Source organism: Borostomias antarcticus (assembly GCF_949987555.1).
Source record: "Borostomias antarcticus genome assembly, chromosome: 6".
Lineage (NCBI taxonomy): Eukaryota > Metazoa > Chordata > Actinopteri > Stomiiformes > Stomiidae > Borostomias > Borostomias antarcticus.
In genome coordinates, this window is record NC_140239.1 from 16,068,085 (window position 1) to 16,085,958 (window position 17,874).

Consider the following 17,874-nt stretch of genomic DNA (forward strand, 5'->3'; position numbering starts at 1 on the left):
GTGTTTGGACAGTTTTCTTTGGGACTCGCTCAGTTAAACAGTCCATTTGGACAACATTAAGGGAAGGCTACACTAGGCAGTGGAACAAGACACTATTAGACTTTAATATACACACACACACGCGCACGCACACACACACACACACCCTGCAAAGCACCCTGGAATGAATGTTCATTTTGAATACATGATAATGATGATTATGGTGGTGATGATGATGATGGTAGTGATGATGTTCATGGTGATGATGAGGATGATGATGATGAAGAAGAAGATGATGATGGTGGTGATGAAGATGACACATCTCTGTAGTCCAATCAGGTGAGAGCTCTCGCTGTCCTGTCTCTCCTGCTTCAGCCTTCGCTATCGCCACGGCAGCAGCAGGACACGGTTCACCCACAGGTACACACACGCACACACACACACAAATACACACACACACGCACATACTCACACACCCATACACACACACACACGCACACACACACACACACACACACACACACAGATAAACACATACTGTAAGTGAACACACACTCACACGCACTCACTTTAGAATAGATTTTAAGATTATTTATTTGTTTATAAAGCTCCATAGTCATTCATCTGAATACATGTCAGGCATGCTTTTATGATATACACCAAGTAGGTCTATGGGATCCTCTGGCACTGAACGGTTCCTGGAGCCAGGACCAAGAGACATGGGGAGGCAGCCTTCAGTTTTTATGCCGCCAACCTCTGGAATATCCTGCCAGAATACCTAAGAATGGCTGAAACTGTGGAAACATTTAAGCGAGATCTTAAGACATACCTTTTTAATCTCGCTATTAGCATGTAGTTTTACCTGCTTTAATTAAAAATATATTTTTTATACTCACTTTACATTTTTTTAAAACTGTTTTTCTCTTTTACCATATATGCTTTGTCTTGTTTTATTTTCTTGTTTTAATATATTTTAAGTATGTGTTTATTTATTCTGCACAGCACTTTGTGCTACATTTACTTGTATGATCAGTGCTACATAAATAAAGTTGACTTTGACTGTCCGTGTGTGTGTGTGTGTGTGTGTGTGTGTGTCAGGGTTCATCAACTCTGAGAGGACGTGTGACAAGGAGTTCATCATCCGCAGAGCAGCCACCAACAGAGTCCTCAACGTGCTCCGACACTGGGTGTCCAAACACTGCCAGGTCTGACACAGCACACACACACATACACTGATCAAGCAATAACATTGTGTTTATATAACATACATTTATATAACCTTTGACATATGTGAGCTTGTTAGGGTATTGTTCTTGTTAGGGTGTTGTTAGGGTGGTCTTCTTTCTTTGGTCGTCTTGTTAGGGTCTCCATGCCATTGCTGTCTGCTCTCCATGCCATTGCTCGCCTGGCCGCACGTACGCACACACACACACACACACACGTTAATTGGTCTTCTGTCCTGTTACTCCCTCCTGAAATGAACAACAAACACATGCACACACTCACACACACACACACACACACACACACACACACACACACACACACACACACACACACACACACACATCTGTGTGTTGCAGCAGGGTCATTGCTGCTTCTCCCTGTGTTAGGCTCTTGTCCACTAATAACATTGGCCGGTTTTGTATTGACTTCAATAACACAGAACCTCTGCTAACAGGCTAGCTGACAAGGACATGATTAATGTACACGCGCACGCACACACACACACACACACACACTTTTAGAGAGATTAAAATTCACCTTTTCAAACAGGGGGTGGTCATGAGAGAGAGGGATGAGAGGAAAAGAGAGAGAGAAGAGAGCACTGAATGAGATAACTAAAGAAGAAAGACCTGTGTGTCACTGTGTTTATGTGTGTGTGTGTTTGTATGTGTGTGTCTGTATATGTGTCGGTGTGTGTGTATGTGTGTGTCTATCTGTCTGTGTGTATGTGTGTGTGCCTGTGTGTGTGTCTGTCTGTCTGTGTGTGTGTGAGAGAGAGGGAGTATGGGTGTGTGTGTGAGAGAGAGAGACTGTGTGTATGTGTGTGTATGTCAATGTGTGTGTGTATACGTGTGTGTGCTTATGTGTGTGTATGCGTGTGTATGTGTGTTTATTTTTTTATTAAACCTTTATTTATCCAGGTGTCTCATTGAGAAATTTAATCTCTTTTCCAAGAGTGACTTGGCCAAGAGGGCAGCACAAGGGCACACACAGGCATACGTTCAATACACAAAGACAGACATAATACAAAATAACAAGAAATTAAAAGCAGGTTTGGGCAGGCACAGCTACTGAATTAATGTGTGTGTGTGTGTGTGTGTGTGTGTGTGTGTGTGTACACACGTGTGTGTGTGTGTGTGTGTGTATGCGTGTGTGTACAGTTGGGAGCCTCTAGAAATTATCAGTGCTGTGGGATTTCACCATTGCGGTATTTCACAGGGAAATCCCATTGAAAATCTTGTGGGATTTCAGACGGGTGTTATTTCATTTTAGTGATGCGCCACCGCCAGGGGGTGTCTTTGAGCAGATTCAGCAGGCTGGGCTCACAGTGTATTTCTCCTATAGTCTATGAGTGAAGACAAGCCTGATCATTGCGTCATTAAATTTCACATTATTTAATTGAAATGCTCTGTTATAAAGCACTTTGAGCTAATTTTTTCTTTATGAAAGGTGCTTTACAAATAATGTTTCATTATTATTACCTTGTTCTCAAACACATTTTTTTCTCCATTGGATTTAATTGAATTATTATGTACATATCCATCTACAGTATCTATCTCAGTAACTGACGTCGGGTCAAGACGTGAACACGAACAACGACGAACAACATATTATATTGTGTATGTACATGGTATTGTATATCATATACATTGGCAAAGCCTATAAGCGAAATTCTCATGAGATTTCGACCCTTGACAAGATCCAGAGTTAGAAAATCACTTCTTTCTTTTGCTGTCACTTCTACGGTTAGTGTGGTGTTTAGTCGGCCTATTTCAAGGATTCTAATTTAAGTCCATCCATTCATCCAACTTTGTCCTGAGTGCAGCGCCCTCTCCAATGAGCGCAGACGTCCATGTAGCCTACTGTAGGCTAACCAACGAATACATTTAAATCTCCGTTTGCGTTCCATGGCTGGTGCGCATTCCCCTTGTTATGCTTAAATTCTGCTAGCCAGCAAGTTCCCAAGCAGGACTGGCTTCATCCAAAGCGACTGTAGTACCAACTTGCATAGAGTGCCTAAGCGGAAGCAGGAAAAGCCGTCAGATGGGACCTTAATTCGGGAAAAAATATGTACGGTAGTCAATGGTGATAAACAATTTTTTTTTTTAGCCTGTTTGAATTGTGCCATGACCACCACATATGATGTTCGTCAATTTAAAACATACTTTTGCAAGTCAAGAAAGTTGCAGTTTGTCTTAATACAGCAAAGCAGTTATTCCAGAACAAGTTTAAAATGATTAAAAGAGGTGAAAATCACTATTAGTCTGGCCGTGTTGAGAGCTGCAGGAATGCGAAAGGAGAGTTTGTTAGTTTTGTAAGATCTAGCATGCGCGATCGGCTTTACAAGGTTTTGGTGAGTTAAACGAGTGTCAGCTAGCTAATGTTATATTATTTTATACATAAATGATCTGTGACATATCAAGGTTTTTGAATTTTGTTTAATTTGCTGATAACACAATTTTTTATAGTTCTGGAAATTATTTAACCGAGTTGGTCAAGAGTATGGAAGAAGAAATGGTCAAACTTAAGAAATGGTTTGATATTAACAAATTATTATTAAATCTAAATAAAACAAAGTTTATGATCTTTGGTAAGAGAAAAAAGGAAGAACATATTGTCGTCGATAGATGGAACTAGCATTGAAAGAGTTTCGGAACTTCGATTTTTGGGTGTGATTTTGGATGATGGTATGACTTGGAAATCACATATTTCACATGTAAGAAAAAATATGTCAGAGTATCTTTGTATTAAATGAGGTAAAACCTGTGTTAGATTATAAGGCAATGCGAACATTGTATTGTGCACTTGTACTGCCTTATATCTTTATTATATAGCCTTATATAGTTATTGTGTGGAAGTGTGGGGTAACACTTATAAAAGCAACACAAAGCCACTGTACCTCCTACAGAAGAGAGCGATCAGAATCATATGATGAATCAATCAGGTTATAGAGAACACACAAACTTATCATTTCTTAATTCTGGACTATTGAAGTTCTATGAGCAAGTTGAGTTGCAGACATTACTGGTTATGTTCAAAGCAAAAACTAAAGCAATACCAGGAACTCTACAAAAAATTTTCATTCTCATAGAAAACGAAGGAAGAAGGAAAGGGCACTTTAAGCAATCATTTGCACGGACAACATTGAAACAAATGTGCACATCAGTGGTGGGAGTGAAACTCTCGAACTCTCTTCATAATGAATTAAAGATATGTAAAAAATATATTTCAATTAAAAAAGGTCTTTAAAGACAGAACAAGGAAAGAATATGAGCGAACGTAAAAAAAAAGAAAAGGCAGAAAAAAAGAAAGAAAAAAAGTTTGTATTTGTTTGGCAATACTTGTATCCTAATGTGTTAATTAATACTGTTAACATGGTTTGTTTTTGCTTGAAAGTTTGTTTTGAAGAAGCTATGGATACTTTCTTTGTATGATTGTTTTTAGTTTTATTATTTGCTTGCAAGAGTTGCAATGTGCTGATATTAGTAAGGTTTTACAGTGTGAAGGGGGCAGGAAATATAAGATTTTCTTCATCCTGTTCCCTTTCGGCATGGCAGTGTGAAACTGAATGTTGAACTGTCAAATTTGTTTTGTGGTGTCTTTGTCGACACACATCCATGTACGAATAAATTAATAAATAAAATAAATATTAGTAAACTTCCGAGTTAACTGGAATGATTAAAATGTATGTAATTGACACACATCATATGTGATGGCCATGGCACGATTCAATGAGGATCAAGAAATTATTTTTCTCACGCGGTTCACTACCATTCATATTTTTCTCTGATTTAAAGGGTTCCACGTTTGGAAAACTAACTTTTTAATTGTTTTTGAATATACATTTCAGTCTCTGATGGGCATACCAACACACAAAGTTTGAAGTGAAACAACCCAGTAATTTTGTTGTGTTCAGCCGAAATGAAAACATTAGAAAAAAAGCCAGTCCCAGCAAGCCATTCAAATCTCCTGTGTCAATTTACGTCACAGTCGGGGACCTATTATAACAATCCCACCCCCATCTGAATACCTTCAATCACCTGCGTTTGTTTACCTGACTATAAAGGCTGACATTATTTACTCTGTTCTTGGATGTACTAAGCAGCACAGATCTTCTCCCAAGCTCAAAGGACAGAAGAGCTGAGTGGATACATTTTATTTTTGATGGCAATGTTCCTGCTGAAATTGGCAAAACACTGGCAGTGTGTGCTAGACATTTTTTGCCCAATTGCTTTTCCAACCTGGGTCAGTACAATGCAGGATTTTCAGATAAACTCTGAAAAGAAATTATGAGGAAACTGTAAGTAATTATGCTGTGTGTTTGTTTGCATATAGTACTAACGCTAGCTAACACAAACAAACTCCCCTTTTGCCTCAACCTGGATGCTCGTAATGTTTATGAAATGAACCAGGCTCCACAAACAGGTAGAAATTAAATCATTTAGTAATTTTAACACTTTACAACCAAAGGTATAGCTAGTCACTGTGGGTTGCTCTGTAGTTAGCTAAAATGGACTAGCCAGTCCCGCGGCTTCCCATACTTCCCCCGGACCCAGAATGATCCCATACTAAACATGGTGGTGCCCCCTAGTGGGTGGAATAAACTAGGAAGTAATAATGTCAGGTGAAATGGGAAACATAACAATGTATAATAATATAACATAACAGCATGGACATGACAGGGTGGACTGTAAACATTACACTCGTCTCATATGTTAGAGTAACGTTAGTGGAATGAAATTGGTAGACTTCTAGTTCATCGATCAGTCATTAAAATGATCAAATGTTAAGAAGTGGACATTGGATTCTCCTCGGCCTACAGAATCTAGCTTTTTGTAGTCGTTTGTAGTCGAATGGTGTCATATAGCCTGGTGGTGTCTAGCTAGCGAATGTAGTTAGAGGTAACAGCATGCAAACGTGGAGATAATAGCACTATCATGTTTACTCGGGGGGGAGAGGTAAGTGAAATTTGTCACAGTGGCATCGAGTGTGGATGGTCCAGGCTAGCCAGCTATATTTGAGGTAGCATAGCGCCGTCAACAGCCCTCGTTCTCTAGCCTGCTGACTTACTCTTAGCTGAGCTCATCTGCATATATATATAAAAAAACACTCTCAATCCGCTGATCTTGTGGTCAACAGAGGGGTATAGAGGCATGCTTGAACGCTTATTCTGAGTGGTATTTTCAGCAAAAATACTCAAAGATATGTTCTGGGGACCCCAAAGACATTAAATTGTTGAAAATTAGCATAATAGGACTCCTTTAAGGTCCCATGGCGGTTTTCTCTTCCTGCTTCTGCTTAGGCACTCCACAATACCACAATGCAAAGCTGTCATGTTTTACCGAAGGAGAATAAGTGAAGAAGACGGTAGCTGTCAGTGGCTAAAGCAGTTAGCTAACGTTACGATAATTCCTGTAGCTGTTTTGCTGCTAATGCAAGTTTAAGTTTGTCTCCGTTCCTGCCAGAGAAACAGAAGTTGAAACAACAGCATCAAAGTAGCTACAGGAATCACCATTGTAATGTTAGCTAACTGCTTTATAGCCACCGACAGCTACTGTTAATATTATGGAAGCTGCTGTCATGAGCTAACTGGCTATCACGGTCTTATTGTGCAGCCTCACAGCTTGCTATTAGCAGACAGCATTAAAGTTGACAAAACCACACTGGCACATCATTAGAATTCCAACCATTTATTTGGGATTTAACATTAAACATAACATGGAAACTGAATACTACTGTACCTGCTATTTGTTTACTGGTGATGATACTGATGATGCTTGGCGCATCTGCTTGCTTGCGTCCATGAATATCCGTAGTGTCCGAAAACCGTTTAATCATTCACTATGTAGTTCACTATATGGGTTACACTACATAGGTAATAGGGAGTGAGTGAACGATTTTGAACACATCTCTAGTCAGCTCCATTAGCTAGCTTACTCGTCCTGATGCCATGTTCCATATGAGAACACTGTGTTAGCTAGCTAGCTAACCTACTGTGTTAAAGCTCTACTTGTCCCGAAACTTTGCTCCATATGAGTTAACAGACATGGACCTGACATCAGTTACAGAGACAGATACTGTAGATAGATATAGATAGATAGCTATGTTCATAATAATTAAATTACAACCAGGCGGAGAACAAGGAGTTTGAGAACAAGGTAAGCTCATCCCTAATGTGCCAGACAAGGCTACAGCAATGGGTCAATAGCTGAATCCCAATCTGAGTGCGCAAACCACCCTTGCGGCCCCTTGCACTTGCGGCCTGAGGCCTGAGCACTTAATTGACGTGCGTGGAAGGGCCAGTGGGTGCAGGGCCGTGAATTTTTCATTGGCTGCCGCGTCCCTCCGACGCAGAGGCTGCTCTGACGCGCTTCTCAGCTCTCCGCTCGGCTCTGCAAATTTGACCGACTAACGTCTGTTTTAATTTAATAATAATTTAAAAATTATGTTAGGTGGGATATGTTTGCAGCATGTGGATTTCAAGATAAATGTTGTGTTATCGGCAAATGTCATCATTTATGTGTGATGCACTCGGATCATGACTCGGATGCACTCAAGCACTGTGTCACATGAGACGCGGTGGACTGTGGGTATTTTCTGCTCCTAAGTCCGCGAAATTGCGGACTTTCGGTAAGTGCGGTTAAAGTGCGCAAAATGGTGGCAGTGGCGCACTTGTGGACCTAGCAATTCCGTTTTGGGACTACCTTGAGCCCTTGTGGACTTGGCCACAAGGCCGCGAGTGTTCTGCACTTTCGCCTAAGTGCGCGATTTGGGATTCAGCTAATGAGTAGTATTACTTCTCCCTCTATGGGCATGCGAGTGGTGGTGCGGAATGCCGCAGACGGTGCACTGAGATCCCGCGGGTAAGATTACTACCCCCAAGGGCTCACTACTGTATCTATGTGTGTGTGTGTGTGTGTGTGTGTTCAGGACTTTGAGATGAACGGGGAGCTGAAGATGGGCGTGGTGTCTCTCCTGGAGGAGGTGCTGAGAGACCCAGACCTGCTGCCTCAGGAGAGGAAAGCTACTGCTAACATATTGAGGTACACACACACATACAGACACACACACAGAATCACATGCACACATGCGCGCATTGGTGGCGGGAAGCACCCATGTGTTTTCCTGCAGTGTTGTACACTAACCACCAGGAGGCATCGTTGACCAATAAGCAACTAGTGGCAGCGGAATGTACGGACAATACTGTAGATTAGGCTATTGAGGGACTGGGAACTGTAGGCTGGAATGTAGCCTATTCAGCGAAATCAAATCAAAATTATAGCCTATATATAAACTATAATTTTTAACGTGAGATGTACAATGTATGTACATGTATACCATTTGAGAAAGTAGCCCATGGTGATGTGAACTTGCAAATCTATTTTGTGGAATGCAGAAGGGAGCACAAAAAGACGGACTCGTTGAATGATATTTGAATGAATGAGCTGAGGTACAGTAGGCCTAGTGTATCCATAGGAGACTCTACAAGCGATCATGCTGATGTGGGATACTGTATTTTGACACAAATGTGCTAATATGAATTTATCTGTTTACCAAATGCGCAAGATGAGCGGTGTCAATTGTGGAGCAAAGACAGAGCCAACAGATTCACTAGGCCAGTGGTTATAGGCCTGGGCACCTAGTTATAGTTTAAAGTGGGGGTGCAGGGGTGAGGGAGGGGGGTCTGGGGGTCCTCCCCCAGAACATTTCCAGTTTGTTCAGGACTTTGAGATGAACGGGGAGCTGAAGATGGGCGTGGTGTCTCTCCTGGAGACGGTGAATTTCCAGTTTCAGACACTTGATTTCCTGCATTTTGTTGAGTGTATATTCACCAATGTGTTACTCGATAAAAGGACAAACTTTAAAGTTGCTCGACAACTGCTTTATTGGCAACGGCCATGTTCCACACTGCACACCCCGCGCAACTTCTCGACACAACTTCCTGTCTCTTCACAATAAAAGTACTCACTTACTCCCAATACAGGATAACATGTATATATTAACACAGGCCATTATTAGACCAACTGAATATATTATATCCAGTACACAAATAGTAGTATATGTAACTTAACAATGTATGCTGTCAGTCTTTATTTATGCAAAGGAAAACACAAAATTCAGGCACCAGGACCAGGGTTCAACGTTAAGGTTGGGAAAGTGGGTCTGAAATCTACTTTCCCAAAGTCATTTTACTTACAGCTATACTTTATTATTTTGAGTGGTTTAGCAGTGGTGAAGTTTTGCCCACATCTACCTACTGTTTATTAGGCTATTGATTTACAAACTTTTTTTTTTTTTTTTTTAATTCAAACACTGATATTGCCACACGGATATTGACATATAAACTGACAATTATTGGCATAGCCCTATTAATGGATGTGAAGAGAGAAATCAGTTTAGAAGGAGTGTGTGAGGGAGAGCATATGATCCATTTCTGTCGTAATTTATGTTGTCCTACACTTTCAGCTGACTGATATTTCCCTTACCTGTAACTCTTGGGTCTGTCTGCTTCTCTCAGGCTGTGCTATCACCCGTAACTCTTCGGTCTCTCTGCCTCTTTTACGTACGGTCACTTCATCAGTCTACATTAAGAAGAGCAATACACTTATGAATACACTAAACTGGATTGAATACACAATACTTATGCTACTCTGTAAAGAAGAGGGGCGCATGTTACTGTTCGTGGCTTGATTTCTTATGTTGTCCTAAACTTTCAGCTGACTGATATTTCTCTTACCCACAACTCTTCGGTCTGTCTGCCTCTCTCAGGCTGTTCTGTCACCCTACCAGCTCAGTGGCCTTGTGGTTAGAGTGTCTGCCCTGAGACTGGGAGGTTGTGAGCTTGATCCCAGGCCGAGTCATACCAAAGACTATATATATATATCTTCTTTTTTTTTAAAGGTACCCATTGCCTCCCTGCTTGGCACTCAGCATCAAGGGCTGGAATTGGGGGGCTAAATCACCAAATGATTCCCGAGCGCTGGGGAGCAATACACTTATGAATACACTATACTGGTTTGAATACACAATCATGCTACTCTGTAAGGAAGAGGGGAGCATCTAGTCACCCCAGTATAGCCATTAAACTACCTCTATCCATTTACCAAAGCAAGGCTCACATTAAGATATTTAGGATCTTGTATCTTGAATACACCATATTTATGCTAGTCTGTAAAGAAGAGGGGGACATTTGATATAAACTTGGTGTTATTTCTTAAGTTATCCTTTCAGCTGACTGTCAGTTCCCTTACCTGCAACTCTTGGGTCCCTCTGCCTCCTCTCTCAGACTGTTCTGTGACTGTCATTTCATCATTCTACATTAAAGGAGTAGTAAAGGGAAAATTCATGTTTAGCCCTGTTTTAAGATTACTTATGATCATATACAATGGTTCAGATCAAAAAAGTTCACAAATCTAGCACTTTTGAGAAATTCTGATAATTGCTCTACCACCGTTTTGGTCATACAATGGATGTGGATGAGCACCTTGAAAAATCATTCAAAAAACATGTTAAACTCTCAATTCCAAAGACAAGAAACTCACGAGGTGTTAGTTGGTGTTCTGACATATAATTCGCCATAAAGTAAGATTCTAGTTCATCTGGAAAGGCTTTTTAAAATATTTGCTAATGCACTGCTTCCTGGCATCGGCCATGACAGCTGTCCTGAAACTGTTCGCTGAACAGTGACCAGCACCCGTGAAATTGTATTGCTCGTTAAGCTGCACGCAGGACGCGTGCGTCCTCCGCTGATCCGAACAAGAACGCAGGCGGAATATCGCTCCCCGTCTGAAACGGCCTATAGCATGCTCTGGACTATGCTACGTTTTTCGCTGTTTTTTTTTTTGGGACAATATAGCAGGCGAGAGGTAGCAGGCAAAGTTTTAAAGTTTTAAATTTTGGCAAATTTGTAGTCATTTGGCTATTTCCGGTGCCTTTTGTACTTGCGCAGTTGTGCTTTTCTGGCCTACGCGCGTCCACGAACAGGTTCACGTTTATGTGAAATGTAGACCCACGTTCCCGGCTCTCCCCGCTTTGAGTTAGCAATGAAAACCGGCTTGCATATTAACCTGTTTATGTCAAATATATCCATTGGAGATTTTTTTTATTTTTATCCAGGCATCTTAGTTTTAAAAGGTTAATTATAGCTGAACATGTTCTGTTTGCTAGTAGATGGTATTCATTCCGTTCGCGATAACGTTATTGCAGCCAGGCTAAATTCCTCCAGGGAGCCAGTGACGAGTTGAAAAGCTTCACGCCAGCAGGAGCTTTGGCTGCTGCTACCGCATCTCAGATAACCCGCTGAGTTTGTGGCTGCTATTTCACATTCGCCCTTGATCAATCCCAATTCACTATATGCACAACTCCAGTACTTCCTGAAATTAGACATGCTTCTCTAATTCCTGTCTCACACTATTGGATGAAATGATTACCCTACTAACACAGTACGTAAAGCTGACGGGACACATTGGTGGTAGTTTGGTAAATTTGCGACGGTACCAACAGCGGACCTAGCTGACACCTAGCTGACACTTGCCTTTTCAGTCGCAAAATAACCAAAATAACCGACCTCAAGGAGACTGTAAGGGAACGTAGCCGTCACTGCTGCTTAAATCCGTAACTACGATGTAATTAAATGACGTGACAATGCTGTTACATTACAGTCCCACCCTGACTTTATTGGACATGTGTCACAGTGGGTCTGAACATTTGTAAATTACTTAGGTTTTTAAATATATTTTGAAGTCACACAGTTACAGAATTGTAATAATGAGGAGAAATCCTGCATGTCTGTTTTGTGTGTAATTTCTCATTTACAGTTAATATTAACACTAAAGATTTGCAGTCTAGGCCTAATAAAAATAATGATAAAAAATATGCCTATGAATAAAGTCCTAATTTTGCAACCTAAATGTGAGCAATGAACGCTGAGCAGTGAACGTAAAACAAAGAATGCAAGGCATTGGGCTACTTTCTTAGGTGACACAATTGAAGAACTAGACAAACAAGTTACACACTCTGGTACAGTGCGATCCGCCACTAAACCCAGCGAAGAAGAAGAAGACGACGACGGGGTATACTTCCGTTCTGTTTGAAACAGAAACGATTGAGAAAGACCAACACGCCAGTCTTTGTCCCCGCGACAACACAGATCCTGTAAGTATCTCAATTTCAATGTATACATAGCTAGCTATGTATTTTGGTATCGTCCCAGATAAAACACCAACGTTATGTGCAAGCTACCCTTTTCTAATGATTATCTATATGCAGATGCTCTCTTTCCAATGTTAGCTAACTAGCTAGCCAGCTAACGTGATTAGCCTTTTTCTGTACATCATGGCTAGCTAAGTAGCCTACGTAAAATTACTCTGTCGCAATGATTGTTATAACTTTCGCTTTTGTGTAATTGTAGCTTAAATTATAATGTTGGCTTGGCAACTTGAGAATATTTCAGTTGTGTACACTATAACTTTTGTGAAGTGTTGTCGTGGGTCATTGTTTCCTAATTAAGGGCAATGGTGGAGTCTTCTCGAGTCTAGCAGACTCGCGTGAGCTCCTGCACGTTCGTACTGTTTCATCGCTTGGAATAAAATGCGATAATTAGCTTACTCATTGATTTTGCATTAACCCACGACACCGTTAGTAGGTGTTCGTTTTTAGGCATTCATTTTTCCGAAGTTAACGTTAACAGAATACTAGAAGCCCCAACAACGGAGCTAGGCTAGCTAGCAGGATTTGTTATAGCAGCCATCTTGGCTTTTTTGGTTACAGCAGCCATCTTGGTGGTTTTGGGATGTGATTTCATGTTACTCTTAACTGTTGAAATGGTTGCTCATGCTGTCAAACTGGTAAAGAATTGTGTACTACGTTTTCACTCACATACAAATCCAAATTTTGCATAATAGGTACTCATGATGTGGACTACTAATATAGTGTCTTGCAAAATCTATTTAATTACTGAGGGTGAAGGGTGGTAGACATGTTGCCCTGTTCCTCTAAACGTGTCAGAAATCACGTGGTCCTGTGGAGTGTGCATGTCAGCCAACGAGAGGGTCACCCACTCTCGCTCTCTCTCCCTCTCTCCCCTCCCATGCTCTCAGTTGCCAACCTCCCAGTTCTTGTTTGAACTGAGCAAGCAGCAGGTGAGCGGGACAGGAAGAGGCGCCAAGACGGGGACAGGCGTGGCCAGGGGCAGTCCTGGGACAGCACCACAGGCTCTGTGAGTCTTGTTCAGTTAAATGCCCTCATGAGTATTAACAGAAGAGCACCATATACAGTAGGACCCCACTCATCCGAACTTCAGAGATCCGAACATCCCGGTCTACCGGACAGGCTTAAAAAACATTTATTTATTTTTTTTAGCCTGCTATCTGGTTACTGGTGGGATTTTCATTACAGTACTGTACCCTACTGTGAATAAAAACAACTGTATGTAGACCTACATGTTGCCTGTAGGTTGTAGCCTACTGTCACGTTTCATTTCTTTCTTTCTCTAATGTCGAGCACAAAACGCAAACGAGTCTGCTGCGCGAGAGCTGCATTCTTTGGCAGCCAGAAAGCGCGTCAGCAACCTGAAGCATAGGAGCATCGAGTCATTTTTCGTTCCCAGTTAATGGACTTCAGGAACACAGACGTGTTGTGGGCATGTAGATTAGACTACTAGACCTACTGTATTTGTTAAATAATAGCCTACGGCCTAGGCCACGTAAGCCTACATTGGTTGTTTTAGAGACTTTCTTTTAGGCTACAATAGCCTAAGACTCGACAACTTGTCTGTCATTTCATTTATTTATTTATTGATTAGCATTTGCTCTAATTGTTCTAATGTTGGGTTGTTTTTAGGCTATACCATTTTGTTCTGCGAATACAGTAGCCTATCGATGCAGCGTACGCCTCATTTGAGAAGAAAGTACTGTATTTGATCAAAGCACGCACTCAAGTGGAAATTCGGTTATTTTATTATAGGCTACTGTAGGTCTATTATAGGCTAGGCTATATGAGTTTAGTTGGCTATTTGATTGCACATTTGATGCATTTTCACAAGTAATTAAGGGTATTTGTTGGTCTATTATGAGTCTATATGAAACAAGTATACCACTTATTGAATTTGGTGCATTTGAACATAAGTTTCAGTCATCCGGACATTTCAGAGATACGAACGACCTTCGGTCCCGTTGGGTTCCGATAAGTGGGGTCCTACTGTACATATGCACACATACTCTCTAACATGTCGCTCTCTCCTCAGCTCAGCCCAATGGTCTCTGATGGTTCTGTCTGGCCAGCCCTTAGGTGGAGAAACACCTGATCATCAATATAGGCAGGCACACGTAAGTACAAATGCACATACATTTCCATAGACGGGATAAACAAATGGGAATATTGATATTGAGTTAATGTTAGTGGTAGACATGTGGGATTCATAAGACACATCACTGACGCCAGTGACGCCACAATATCAGGGAAATTGAGCAATTGCTTCCCTGTAGTGCAAACTTGCAAGATTCGCTCAGTTATTTACCCTTCTTGCCTTTTTTGTTGTTGGTTTTCTCTCTCCTCCTTCCTCTCTGTGCAGTTCTCCTGTGTGCTGAGCCGCTATCCCATGTATTGCCACTGCTGACAGGGTAGAGCTCAGCCCCATGCAGAAGTGAGTGATGAGGAGAGGGAAGAGGAAGATAATTTTCCCGTTTTTTTTCCCTCCAGTTTTAGGAACCGTCTCAAGAATGTGTTCCCCACTTTTATGCCTTTAAATCAGGGTTAGAGTATTCCAGGTGTGTGGCCATGGCCATGAACACCAGTAGAGGAGGGAACCAAGTGTCTCATTCTCTCTCCACAGTTGTGTGGTTGTTACCCCCCACTAGCTACATATTCATTCAATCTTTATTTAACCTTGTGAATCAATTGAGAGTAAGCTCTCATTTACAATGACGTATAATCACTCTATATTTGAACTTGTACTACAGGTGGGAGAATCCTTTTTAATGGTCTCTCTCATTCGCTGTCCTAGCTGCGATGTTAGAGTTGTGCAAGACTTGGGTGTTCTCCTGCTCTGAGTGCCCATTCTCCTACACCTCCCAGATCTACCTCCACAAGCACATCAAGAGGAGCCATGACAACCTCTGTCTCTGCTGAGGAACACACAGAGCATTATGAAGTAGCCAGTGCCTTGGCGAAGGTGTTTGAGCAGCAGTCGTCAATGGATTAACTCCCAAGACACAAGGAAGAGACAGCGCAACACGCGCTATGACTCCAGTGACGAAGGTAATATAATAAAGTGCATTCAACAGTCCCAAAAGAGTTCTACTTGAGTTGACTAATCTGAGCTAATTTACCTCTACTATATGTTCCAGTGCCCAGGCAGCCGGTCGGCAGAACTCAGACCAGACCAGCTATGCCAGGTGCCAAGAGCTAAGGCGCAGTGAGCGATGGCCCTGTGAGCCAGGCCCTTCAGCCCGTCTGAACTCCTGGCACAAGCAGCATCCATTGGAGATTAGCACCCCGGCCAGACCAGACATGTCTACCTGTTTCATGACTAGTTGATTCTTCCCATTATGCCAGAAGCCGTACGCCGCCAGCACCTAGTTTCCTGCTTATCCCTTTATCCTTTTTGGTTTTCACTTAGTCTGTGATGCCATCGCCCGTGAGACCAACAGCTCCAGCAGTATTGCCCTCCACGTCTTTTCGGAGCCCCCCGCTTACCCCTCTGCCATCAAGCTCTGCATGTGCTGGTATGCAGAATTTTGTCATGTTGCATGCAGGGATATACTTTGAGTTAAATTTCCATTATGTGACAGTACAATTACTTATAGCCACATCTGTGTTAATATCCAGATTGCCAGAGGATGGTGTATCAGCAGTTGTCCAGCTTGACAGGCATGCTCGGTGAGGTCATGCAGAGTCGGAGGAAGCTAGCGCAGAGACTATTGGGTCTGAGTCTGATGGGGTTGCACGGGGAGCAGTATTGGATGCACTGGATCCTGCAAAAACGGAGGAGGTCTTGGAGGAGCCGCTGAAGGACAAGGAGCATCAAAGATGCTGATTAAGTTCAACTTGAAGATGGTGAGTAACTTCAGGGCAGAACTTTTTTCCTTATTTTTGCAGGGAAGTGTTAAGGAAGTGTAAAAGTAAATGATTGTCTTTATGTTTTGCAGACACGATATCTGAGTTCCATTGGCGGCAAAGATCTGCCAGATGTGGTCCGGCGGGTGCTGTCAGCCATTGCCATACACAGAGTGTGGTGTCTACAGCGTCCATGGGAAGAGGGGGAAGAAGCCTCTAAAGAATATGACCCTCTACAATGTCATAAGGGATTGTTCATATTTTCGCAAAATAATACATTGTCTTTGCTTCATGCCATGTGCATTGAAACCATTCCCTTTTTGGTTAAAAGGTGCAGTTATGGCCTGTAAGCCAAGTACACCACTGTGACGGAGGTGTCTGCCCAGCTGCAGAAGACGCTGAAACATGCCCCTGCTCGATGCAAAAAGGTATGTGATGTCAGTTAATTTTCTCGTATCCAGTGACATGGCATGCTTCAAATGAACGTATGCGACTTGCGTTTACAGCCATTTCTGTCCTTAGGCATCTGCTCCAGCCCAGCTGACCTCCCTAGCCCAGCCCCTGACCGCAGCTCCAGACCTGACCACAGTGGAGTATTCTGATGAGGATGACCTCTTCTGCCCAGACCCTCGATACAGATGAGGGTGACCCCCAGCCCGTCTCCCTAGACCTCCCTTTCCAGCCCGCCAGGATGGATGCCTTTTTTGTAAATAGCTTTTCTTTTTTTTTTTTTACCTTCATTTTGTGGGATACAACGGTCTGTTCCCGGTCTGCCTGCCACAGAATGCGCACTTTGTTTCATTTTTGTTTTTAGAACTTTTGCAATTGTCAGATAATGGGTTGCTAGCCAGAGCTTGTACATATGTTATTTTTTTTCTGGCTATGCGTAATGTGACAGACCGTAAACCTCATCCTTGTAAATATGTATACTTTTAATTAGTTTTCTTGCAATGTACTTTGCCTAATAAAATGTTCTAAACTGTTAATGATGTTCAGTCTCATCTTGGTTTGTATCATAATGCTTGCTGCTATATCCCCATATAGCATTAATTCGTTTTTGTACTGCAAATGCTAAATATAGCCAGTGGTACTGCAAATGCTTAATATAGCCAGTGGTCAGGGTTAAGTAAGTAAGTGACCATATCTGCACCGTGCAAAAAAGACGTGCAGACCAAGTCATATAAATACCTGTAAATCTAGTGTCAGCCAAGTCAGTCTATGACGGTACCTGCTGCTCACGTGTAGATCAAGTGCCAGCCAAGTGAGTTTATTACGGAAGTTCCTGCCCACGTGATCACGTGCGTTTTTTGCACGCGCCCGCAACTTATGAATGACGTGACGTTCTTACGTAGCGGCTACTAATCGGCAGATCTCGCGTTTCCGTAAATGGCCGCGTAATTTCCGCACGTGGCGCAGATGCATCGTCACCTATAGCTGCCGTATGTAGAACGTTTGCGCAACCTGCATGTGTTAGTAGGGTATTCAGGTGTGCCTGACTGAAGCACAATGATCAGGCACACCTGAATAATAATTTCATCCAATAGTGCAGGACAGGAAATAGAGAAGCATGTCTAATTTCAGGAAGTACTGGCATTGTGCAATTGGCTAATACTG

General features: G+C 42.1%; 1 protein-coding gene across 1 annotated transcript in view; it reads left to right on the forward strand.

The window, feature by feature from the left end:
- The window catches only part of rasgrf2b (Ras protein-specific guanine nucleotide-releasing factor 2b), a gene marked incomplete at both ends in the record, with an annotated part of 308,695 nt that overhangs the window by 263,165 nt on the left and 27,656 nt on the right, over nucleotides 1-17,874 (forward strand). Inside the window, 3 exons of the mRNA XM_084439496.1 lie at nucleotides 310-399; nucleotides 1,078-1,184; nucleotides 8,137-8,249. Coding sequence (XP_084295622.1) covers nucleotides 310-399; nucleotides 1,078-1,184; nucleotides 8,137-8,249 — 310 coding nt within the window. The remainder of the gene's footprint in view (nucleotides 1-309; nucleotides 400-1,077; nucleotides 1,185-8,136; nucleotides 8,250-17,874) is intronic.